This window comes from Theropithecus gelada, chromosome 16 (assembly GCF_003255815.1).
Source record: "Theropithecus gelada isolate Dixy chromosome 16, Tgel_1.0, whole genome shotgun sequence".
Classification (NCBI taxonomy): Eukaryota; Metazoa; Chordata; class Mammalia; order Primates; family Cercopithecidae; genus Theropithecus; species Theropithecus gelada.
The window spans coordinates 72,856,569-72,868,090 of NC_037684.1; the positions used below are offsets into that span (position 1 = coordinate 72,856,569).

The 11,522-nt window shown below is 41.7% G+C and overlaps 1 protein-coding gene across 1 annotated transcript; it reads right to left on the reverse strand.

The window, feature by feature from the left end:
• Window positions 1-3,729: 3,729 nt before the first annotated feature.
• Window positions 3,730-4,681, reverse strand: LOC112609003 (prothymosin alpha). Its single transcript, XM_025361251.1, has one exon. It carries the CDS (start codon window positions 4,502-4,504, stop codon window positions 4,172-4,174), a length of 333 nt encoding a protein of 110 aa, XP_025217036.1. The 5' UTR covers window positions 4,505-4,681; the 3' UTR covers window positions 3,730-4,171.
• Between the last annotated feature and the right edge of the window lie 6,841 nt (window positions 4,682-11,522).

An 11,522-nucleotide genomic window follows, 5' to 3' on the forward strand; every position in this document is an offset into this window, starting at 1 on the left:
TCGGCATCTTAATCCCAGCTACTCAAGAGGCTGAGGCATGAGGATCTTTTGAACCCAGGAGGTGGAGATTGCAGTGAGCCAAATCATGCCACTACACTCCAGCCTGGGCAACAGAGGGAGGCTCTGTTTAAAAAAAAAAAAAGTCATTTTTGAATAAAAACACAACACCTTTAATTCCATGCTATTGTCCTTTATATATTAACTTATAGAAAAAGAAAAAATTTATATAATGAAATTCATTATGTTCCCTTTAATTATTACTAATATGTTTATTATGTTCCCCTTTATATCACACAGTTTACTTCTTCATCAACTCCATAATCAGCTGCATATTTCTTTACAGATATTAAATTTGAAGCAATTGTCTTTTAAGATACCCTTTTGTCAGTTTCACTTACTGATGGCAGCTTTCTACTCTGAGTAACATGATTCATCTCTGCTGTCAGGGGTCGGGGTTGCCGAGGGAGGAAGGTGTGTGTGTGTGTCTATGTTTGTTTTGTTCACTGACTGCGTCTGTCCTACTGGCTGGGAGAACACACACCGACATCTGTCCTGGCAGTGAAGGAGGGAGCCGCCCTCTGGGCACAGAGAGAAACCATCACTGCACCCAGACTGCACCTACTCTAGTAAAGAACAAGTCTGAGAGCTTGCACACTGGTGAGATGATCAATTCCTCACTCTGCTCACAGTAAGGACGAGGCTGTGACTATCAGCTGGGACAGAGAGTACACAGCTCAACCGCAGGTTTTAAAATAGGGAGCAGAGTCTTCTTTCTTCCATGTTAAAAAACAGTCATAATATGGTTCAGCTGACCACCAAGGACTGGGTTATATCCTGCTATTCTCTGAAACTCAATAGTGTCTTTGAATTTTTTGGAATCTCATAGCCTTTTCTATCTAAATGTATACTGTTACTCTCATGGCTAAAAGTTGCAGGGAGCAGTCTCTTTCTTTCATTTGTGTTTCCAATTCTTTCTGGTTTCCTATACTATGACACTGTTTTAAACAAAATTTAAAAATCTTTCAGTCAGGCTGCACTCTCTGTTACACGCTGGTTTTCGGTGCACTAAAATTCATAGCATTTCCTGTTTGGAAAATAAAAGCCACAATTTTATTAATCATCATCTGTTTGAAAGCCATGCTAGTTTTAATAGTTACTGTGCTTCTGAACATATTTTAAATGCCCATTTATGTGTCTTCTCTAACATTCCCAGGTTTGTGCTATTATACACAGGGGTAAAAAAAACAAGACAGATCCCAGCAGTTGTTTAGAACAAAACAGACCTGGCTGAGTCTCAAGTACCAAAGCAGCAATCACAAACATGCCACAAGGGGATTTGCTCTAAATTATATTTAAATATTTTTTTTAAAGTACAATTTTTTTTTTTTTTTGAGATGGAGTCTCACTCTGTCGCCCAGGCTGGAGTGCAGTGATGCAATCATGGCTCACTGCAGCCTTGAACTCCCAGGCTCAAGAGATCCTCACACCTCAGCCTCCTGAATGACTGGGACTGTCTGAATGCACACCTGGAAAGAAGGTGAAAACTTATTTATATTTCAATGTAATTCTTTGTGAAGAAGAAAAAATAATAAAGGCATTAGGAATGTAATGCCTAAATAGTAAAGTGTGTTTTTATGGAAAATGACCAGCAGCCAGAAAGAATGCCTCTCCGCAGAATATTTAGGTCCTGTTTGCAAGAGTAGCGGGGAGCACTGGACACATCTCACCTCAACCCACAGGCAAGGCAGGACTGGAGCCACAGCCTTAAATGTATTCATTTGCTAAAAGAAAACGAATACTTCTTTCTCTTCTTCCCATAAACTTAACTCTAGTTTTATCATTACATAATTTCTGGCCAGGCACAGTGACTCAAGCCTGTAATCCCAGCACTTTGGGAGGCTGAGGCACGTGGATTGCAAGGTCAGGAGTTTGAGACCAGCCTGACCAACATGGTGAAACCCCATCTCTACTAAAAATACAAAAATTAGCCAGGCGTGGTGGCAGGCGTCTGTAATCCCAGTTACTCTGGAGGCTGAGGCAGGAGACTCGCTTGAACCTGGGAGGGGGAGGTTGCAGTGAGCCGAGATCACTTCATTGCACTCCAGCCTGAGCAACAGAGCGAGACTCCGACTAACAATAATAACAATAATTTTCATATTTGAACCCTGATTAATATATCATTTGTGAAGCTGATGTCTGCTTTGATTTCCCCTTTCCTGAATTGTTAGAAAAATGCCAAGTTTCTACATTATGCCTGATGGCCAAGTGAGGGAGTCAGGGTGGAAGCATTTTTCGTGGAAGGTCCTGGTGGTCTCACAGGTAGCATTTAGGATGACATGTGTGCTCAGCCGAGAGCAGTTTCTACTTCATCTCTCCCTGGGAAATTATGAATATGACAAGGAGCTTCTTTCAAAATAGCCAATGCTTCCTGCATTTGCAATACAGGGCCTCGGATCCGTGTCATGGGGGAAACACTCTTTCTTCTGCTTTCCTAAAATTGTCTCCAACATGAGGGATTTGACAGCATTGAATCCCTGAATTCTGTCTGTGATGAAAGAGAATTCTGTCTCCTTGTATTCTGGTTAACATGTTTATTCATGTTTTAAGTATCTATAATTGGTATAATCCACAAAGATACATATTTTAAACCTCAAAGCTTTTCTTATGTCAATAGGAAATTTGTAATGCAAGAAGAAAAATGTATGATATATACAGATTCAACACATAACAGTTATTCTTCAAAACCAAGTGACAATGCATAATTTAAATACTCTGGTGCTATTTATTTATTTTTGAGAAGAAGTTTCACTCCTGTGGCCCAGGCTGGAGTGCAACGGTGCAGTCTTGGCTTACTGCAAACTTGGCCTCCCAGGTCCAAGTGATTCTTCTGCCTCAGCCTCCCAAGTAGCCAGGATTACAGACGCCCACCACCATGCCCGGGCAATTTTTGTATTTTTAGTAGAGACAAGGTTTCACCTTCTTGGCCAGGCTGGTCTTGAACTCTTGACCTCAAGTGATCCACCTGCCTCAGCCTCCCAAAGTGCTGGGATTACAGGCATGAGCTATTGTACCTGGCCTCTGGTGCTTTTTAAATACGTATTCCTATTTAAGCCAAATGTTGATTTTTCCTTCAGGTTAATTTGCTGTAGCATTTGTTCTTTTGTACCTAGTGGGAGTGGGTTCCCACTGGCACGTCTCCAGTAGTCACTATGATAACTCAGACATTTCCCTGCCAGGTAAAGGAAAACCAGTGAGGATAGTTTGGCATTTTAAATGGTCAAATAACAATGATAACTTGGCAATCTCATTGCTAAATATTGTTACACAAAACAAAAAACCTTGACTATAGGTTACGTCCTAGCAAGATCTATGGAGGAACAGTGCTGAATGTGTATCTTTTCTCTTTAGGATTTATTATAAATTTTTGCTCTAAGTCTTACATTCTTGGAGTAACTATTTTATTTTTTATTTTATTTTATTTTTTTTAGAACAACTCAGCAAAATAAAATTCCTGTTTATTGTTGGACAACATTGTTTCACACATACATCAAACAGGCCAAAAAAAATAAACAGCAACTTCATAGACAAAAAAGGAAAAAAAAGAAACCTTTTATCTTTGGCCTTTTTAACCATCGCATACAAACCAACTACTTATAGTACAGCTAAGTACATACACAAAAAAGTTACTGGAATGCTCGGAATAAGATTGTTTTTCTGTTGTCGTTTTGCTTTTTTTACAAGGTTTTTTTTCTCCTTTGAGATTATAATGAACATGGTCACACCACAAGTAAAGTCAGAAGTAGAACAGAGAACGCTCCGAAGGCTGGTTTGGTCATCCGAGATCATTAAAAATGGCTGACCCTAACAATATGTACAAAAATATAAAATGTAAATAAAAAATACAAACAAATTTCCTTTTTAAAGTACTTTTAAGAAAAAAAGCAGGGCCTTGGAAGTTTTGGTTCTTTTTTCCTCCCCTGTTGCAAATTCTCATGGTTTGGGTTGGGTGGTGGAGAGCGCGTGTCATCTGCGGGTGGCACTGCCCACGGTGGGCGGGCGGGCGGGCCTCTCTACTCGAAGGTGACCACGTTTAGATTCTGAGACGGGAAGTGGAGGGTGAATAGGTCACGGCGGCCTTTTTTTTTTAGTTTAACTTTTCCTTTTTTGCTGTCTAGTCATCCTCGTCGGTCTTCTGCTTCTTGGTATCAACATCGTCATCCTCATCATCTTCAGCTGCCCGCTTGCCCGTAGCTGACTCAGCTTCCTCATCTTCATCTCCATCCTCTTCCTCACCATCACCTTCTTCTTCCTCCTCCTCTTCCTCCCCACCTTCTTCCTCTTCTTCATCTACCTCATTGTCAGCCTCTTGCTCCCCATTTTCCTCATTAGCATTCCCGTTAGCAGGGGCGTCTCTTCCATTTTCTGCCTCTTCCACAACTTCCTTCTTCTCCTTTAAGTCCTTGGTGGTGATTTCGGAGCTGGTGTCTACGGCTGCGTCTGACATAGTGGGGCACGCCGGTGATCCGATGCAGGGGATTTAAAAAGAAAGCGAGAGTTCAGGGACTCTGGCGATAAAGCTGCCGGAGTCCGCGGCGGCGGAGGAAGCGCGCGGCGGAGGCGGCTGCGGCGAGCAAGGAGGCGGACGAGGAACAATGCAAAGATGGCTTTTCAGAGCAGCCAGTGGGCTGGAGTAACTATTTTAATTGGCCAAAACAGAATTTTATAATAATTCTCATCGGCATATCCCTATCGTCACTATGATAAACATTTGGCTGCCAAGTAAAGTAAAACCAATGAAGTACTAAACTGTGAATGCAGGTTCTAAAGCACATTTTAGTTTATTTAATAAAATTTGAATCTATTAAGCATTTACTTGGGTGCACCAATATTTACTTTTCCTGGAATAATCATCATTTATGGCTATTCCAGGATCAAATTTTAAATCCAATTCTAATTATTTCAAAAGTCAAGACCAAATAGGTTATAATAAAGAGTATTTTTTCCAAGTTCCTCCATTTTCAGCTGTGTATGCTGGTGCATCCCTGTAGTCCCAGCTACTCAGGAGGCTGAGGCAAGAGGATTCCCTGAGCCCAGGAGTTGGAGGTGGCAGTGAGCTGTGACTGCACCACTGTACTCCAGCCTGGGTGACAGAGTAAGAACCCAACTCTTAAAAAACACCAACAATCAAGTCCCTCCATTTTCATTCAATAAAGGAAAAGGCTGAAGTTAAGCATATGAAAACTGAGTGAGGCTCTAAGTTATCATTAATGTGATATTTATATTATTAAATGGCAAAGCCTTAGGCAATACTGCATTACCATTAAGTTTTTATAAGCATTTAACTTCTGTTTTAAAAAAAATGTTGGCCAGGTGCAGTGGCTCACGCCTGTAATCCCAGCACTTTGGGAGGCTGAGGTGAGTGGATCACGAGGTCAGGAGATTGAGACCATCCTGGCTAATACAATGAAACCCCATTTCTACTAAAAATACAAAAAATTAGCGGGTCGTGGTGGCGGGTGCCTGTAGTCCCAGCTACTCGGGAGGCTGAAGCAGGAGATTGGCGTGAACTCGGAAGGCGGAGCTTGCAGTGAGCCAAGATTGTGCCACTGCACTCCAGCCTGGCAACAGAGCAAGACTCCGTCTTAAAACAAACAAACAAGGCCGGGCGCGGTGGCTCAAGCCTGTAATCCCAGCACTTTGGGAGGCCGAGATGGGCGGATCACGAGGTCAGGAGATCGAGACCATCCTGGCTAACACGGTGAAACCCCGTCTCTACTAAGAAATACAAAAAATAGCCGGGCGAGGTGGCGGGGGCCTGTAGTCCCAGCTACTCGGGAGGCTGAGGCCGGAGAATGGCGTGAACCCGGGAGGCGGAGCTTGCAGTGAGCTGAGATCCGGCCACTGCACTCCAGCCTGGGCTACAGAGCGAGACTCCGTCTCAAAAACAAACAAACAAACAAACAAACAAACAAAAAATGTTAATAGTAGCTTTAGTCACAATTGTCAAAAGGTGGAAACAACCCAGCAGATGACTGGATTTAAAAACTGTAGTAGCCATCCCCATTAAGCTACCAATGACTTTCTTCACGGAATTGGAAAAAACTACTTTAAAGTTCATATGGAACCACAAAAGAGCCCTCATTGCCAAGACAATCTTAAGTCAAAAGAACAAAGCTGGAGGCATCACGCTACCTGACTTCAAACTATACTACAAGGCTACAGTAACCAAAACAGCCTGGTACTGGTAAGAAAACAGAGATATAGACCAATGGAACAGAACAGAGCCCTCAGAAATAATACCACACATCTACAGCCATCTGATCTTCGACAAACCTGACAAAAACAAGAAATGGGGAAAGGATTCCCTAATTAATAAATGGTGCTGGGAAAACTGACTAGCCATAAGTGGAAAGCTGAAACTGAATCCCTTCCTTACTCCTTATACAAAAACTAATTCAAGATGGATTAGAGACTTAAATGTTAGACCTAAAACCATAAAAACCCTAGAAGAAAACATAGGCAATACCATTCAGGACATAGGCATGGGCAAGGACTTCATGTCTAAAACATCAAAAGCAATGGCAACAAAAGCCAAAATTGACAAATGGGATCTAATTAAACTAAAGAGCTTCTGCACAGCAAAAGGAACTACTGTCAGAGTGAACAGGCAACCTACAGAATGGGAGAAAATTTTTGCAATCTACCCATCTGACAAAGGGCTAATATCCAGAACCTACAAAGAACTCAAATTTACAAGAAAAAAACAAACAACCCCATCAAAAAGTGGGCAAAGGAAATGAAGAGACACTTCTCAAAAGAAGACATTTATACAGCTGACAGACACATGAAAAAATGCTCATCATCACTAGCCATCAGAGAAATGCAAATCAAAACCACTATGAGATACCATCTCACACCAGTTAGAATCATTAAAAAGTCAGGAAACAACAGGTGCTGGAGAGGATGTGGAGAAACAGGAACACTTTTACACTGTTGGTGGGACTGTAAACCAGTTCAACCATTGTGGAAGACAATGTGGCAATTCCTCAAGGATCTAGAACTAGAAATTCCATTTGACCCAGCCACCCCATTACTGGGTATATACCCAAAGGATTATAAATCATGCTGCTATAAAGACACATGCACATGTATGTTTATTGTGGCACTACTCACAATAGCAAAGGCTTGGAACCAACCCAAATGTCCATCAGTGACAGAGTGGGTTAAGAAGATGTGGCACATATACACGATGGAATGCTATGCAGCCATAAAAAAGGATGAGTTCATGTCCTTTGTAGGGACATGAATGCAGATGGAAATCATCATTCTCAGCAAACTGTCACAAGGATAGAAAACCAAACACTGCATGTTCTCGCTCATAGGTGGGAATTGAACAATGAGATCACTTGGACACAGGAAGGGGAACATCACACACTAGGGCCTGTTGTGGGGTGGGGGGAGGGGGGAGGGATAGCATTAGGAGATATATCTAATGTAAATGACAGTTAATGGGTGCAGCACACCAACATGGCACATGTATACATATGTAACAAACCTGCACATTGTGCACATGTACCCTAGAACATAAAGTATAATTAAAAAAACCAGATAAATAAAAAAATAAAAACTGTAGTATAGGCTGGGCGCGGTGGCTCATGCCTGTAATCCTAGCACTTTGGGAGGCCGAGATGGCCATATCACGAAGTCAGGAGATCAAGACCATCCTGGCTAACGCAGTGAAACCCTGTCTCTACTAAAAATCCAAAAAAATCAGCCGGGCGTGGTGATGGGCGCCTGTAGTCCCAGCTACTCAGGAGGCTGAGGCAGGAGAATGGCATGAACCCGGGAGGTGAAACTTGCAGTGAGCCGAGATTGCGCCACTGCAGTCCAGGCTAAGCAACAGGGCGAGACTCCGTCTCAAAAAACAAAATGTAGTATATACATACAATAAAATATAATTTAGGCATGAAAAGGAGTGAAGTTCTGATACCCCTTACAACACAGATGAACCTTGAAAACATTTTTTATAACTTCTTTCACTGTGACTTATTTTAATGCATTTTAATGTATTACTGACATTTGTATAATTTGTTTTTCGTTGCACAACCAGGATTTCTTTCCTAATGTTTCTGCTATAATCAAGGAACATGGAAAAGAGAGAAGTGGTTTACTACAATATCTAAACCCTTTACCCACACAATGGTCTCCTTCACAGATAGACTCTTGACTTTACAACTCTCTTGTTGCCTATGCCAGATCCTATCAGAGAGTGTGGAGGTGCTTCCAGAAGTTTCTCCTCTCATGTGCCATGAGGCAAGGTTGAAGGCTGGTTTTGCTCTCCCATGTGCACGCCTGAAAAAGCCCTGGTGGGGCACAGGCTGGGTAACTCCCACTCCACTTCTGTTTCATGCAGGGATGACAGGAGCGACTTCCCAGCTACGGATGGATGAAGAGCAGCTGCGGGTATCTATGCACATGGATACCAGCTTTTATACGGGTTAAGTACTACTTTGTTTAGGAGGAGGAAATAATTTCCATAGATAAGATAATAGCTCTTATTTTAAACTAAATTGATTAACAATTTAGATTATTCATATAGAGAAGGAAAGGCCTTCTGGCAACAGGAAGCACAGTTTCATATCAAACATATAAAAATGATCAAAATCTTATGGAAGAAAGGTATCTTAATTTTAATCACCAAAATTTAACTTTTTTGATAAATATTTAGGGCTATAATGAAAAATAAACCAATGCTAATAGAATGACAGTTGCAGGGAATGCTGTCGAGTTTCTTGTTTGTGGTTTGAACACTGAAAGGCCCCACCTTGTTATGGTCATAATATTTGGCCTCACTCTTGTTGTTATGCTGAGGACACTCACCATTTAAGGTGAGAACAACTGGAAGGTATTCCTCGCGGAAGGAGCTCTTGTAGAGCTGTAAGCGGGGGGACGGTGGTTCGGAAGCTCAGTGTGGCCGCCTCTCTGGTCAGCATGACCTCTTCAGGAAATAAAGCTGCAGGGAAGCTGGAGTTCCTCCTGAAGGTGTAAGTGTACTGTTCTTGAAGACTGTAGATCACCACGGTGGCCATTCAACATGCCAAAATCTCTGGAGTGACACAGTTTTGCTTATATTAGGAATATGTATATGCCAGACTCTTGCTTTGTGTATATTTTTCAAGTATCTCTAATCCTTAAATATCTCAAGATAAAATAATCATGGCATTTTTGACGTTTTTTTAAACTTTTAAATGTTAAAGATTTTAAAAGAGGAATATAAAATATAGATAATTAAACTCCCTCATATTCCCAGGACCCAGAACTGATTAACAATTAACATCCTATTATTGCCCCCAAAATGCTTCATCTTCGATTTGGATAAAGGTGAATCTCCAGTAGAACTGTGTAATTTCTACGTTAATACTTTCCTCAGGGTGTTGCACTGATGATCCTCTGAGAAATCCAGAAAGGACTGCCACCAGATCCAACAGAAGCAGTCAAAGACATCTCAAGAATGGAATCCTATCTCCTCCTAAAGTAAATGGGTTTGGGACAGAAACGATTCTATTTTAAATAATCAGACAGAATTGCCTTATACTTTCCTTAGAGTGCCAAATGCCAGAATGATCTCTGTAGTCTGTGATCTCCCACAGTTTCTCTGCAACCTGCTCCATGGGCACACCCACCTTGTGTGTAGACAGCCCATCCTATGTGGCTGCTGCTGCCGTGTCCTGCACTCCCTGGCTCCACTCCTGGCATGGCTGTGGCTCTTTCTTCCAGCTTCTGGGGAGTGATGACAGAGAAGTCCTGGATAGAGCATATTCACGAGAGACGAGATCAAAGCTAGAATACATGTGTTTCATTTTGCCTGTTTTGGGGGAGCTGAGGTCATGGAGGTTTCCCTGTGAACATGCAGAGTTGCCAGAGGTGCTAACGAGCCAATAGGCCTGATGGCTCTGTCCTTGCATTTTCTCATTCGCTGACCAATTTTAGCGATCTTAGCTTTCAGTAAAGTAGGTATGAATAAAACACTTGCCAACAAGTGATATAATATTTCAGATGATTCCATTAGTCTTTACAGCTGTGGTCTTATTTAAATACTGTATCAAAGAGACATAACCCAGAGATAATATAATTTTTATCATTTTTTTCCCAATTAGAAGATACATTGCTTTTTCAAGTTAATTATTCCTAATGAAATACAGATTACCAGGGCATATAATGTTGTTTTTAACCCATGCAGCTAACTTTCCCATAAAACATGGACATGTATTATTAGTGAGCCAAGACAGTTCCTCTTGCCACTACTTACTGTCGCTTTGGCAGAGCAGAGGCCCCAGCATGTAAGCCGCTTCAGAACATGGCCGGTGTGTGTCCATCCTAACAACCCGAGTAACTGGCAGGAGCTCCTTATGGGAAAGAACTTCTGTGTCACTGGCCTTAGGAAGCAAATACAACTACCTTAATGTTATTCTGAACAACATACAGCAAATAATAGCCTTTCATTGCAGTTCAAGAAGTATTAAGTTACATTTGTAAATACATAGTGTAAATCAAAAATATAATTCTAAGCCCACTGGCCATCTGAATGGACCCCTCCTCTGGGCAAGGGCATTCCAAGGCTAACCTGAGGGACTGGTTCAGGCCATGATGGGGGACAAGGGGTGCCTCATTACACCCTCCTCCCTTTCAGAATTACCAGTGGAACAAACTAAGTCTGCTGAGAAACATTTTCAATCTCTTCTCTCTGAAGCCTGCTACCTGGAGGCTTCATCTGCATGATAAACTTTGGTCTCCACAACCCCTTGTCATCATAACCCAGACATTCCTTTCTACCGACTCCAAGTCGTCCAGTTAATAACTTAACTCTTTCAACCAACTGGCAATCAGAAAATTGTTCCATCTACCCATAATCTGGAAGCTTCCCCTTCCCCGCTTCTTGCTGCCTTTCCAGACTGAACCAATGTACATCTTACATGTATCTGACCGAGTCTCATGTCTTCCTAAATGTATAAACTAGGATGTGCCCCAACGACCTGGGGCACATACTCTCAGGATCTCCTGACGGTTGTGTCACAGACCATTGGTCACTCACATTTGGCTCAGAATAAGTCTCTTCAGATATTTTACAGAATTTGACTCTTTTCATCATCCATAATAGCAGGGAAATAAAACTGCTCGTGTGAACACTTACTAACATAGTAATGTATTTAGTGAGGCCATCTGAGGACCAGTGTTCACTGTTCATAAACCTGACCACAGAAAAATAAGTGGTCATGGGTGCAGGTGTGAGATTACATTCTCCATGCAATTAAGCATGCCACTGCTCTTTCCAATGTAGCCACTGCATAAAACTTAAATGCAGTTACCATGCGAGGAATAGCAATCTGCCTTCACCATAAAAGCACCTGTCTGAGAAGATTTAAGATTTCAATTATCAGAACTTTATTGCTAAAGTCTTAAGAGATTCCTATTGTGATTTTTAGGCATTTCCTTACTCATTGATGTTATAAATTTAAAAACAA

Coding starts and splice junctions, on each gene's coding strand:
- LOC112609003 (XM_025361251.1), bottom strand. CDS start 4,504: ATGTCAGACGCAGCCGTAGACACCAGCTCCGAAATCACCACCAAGGAC.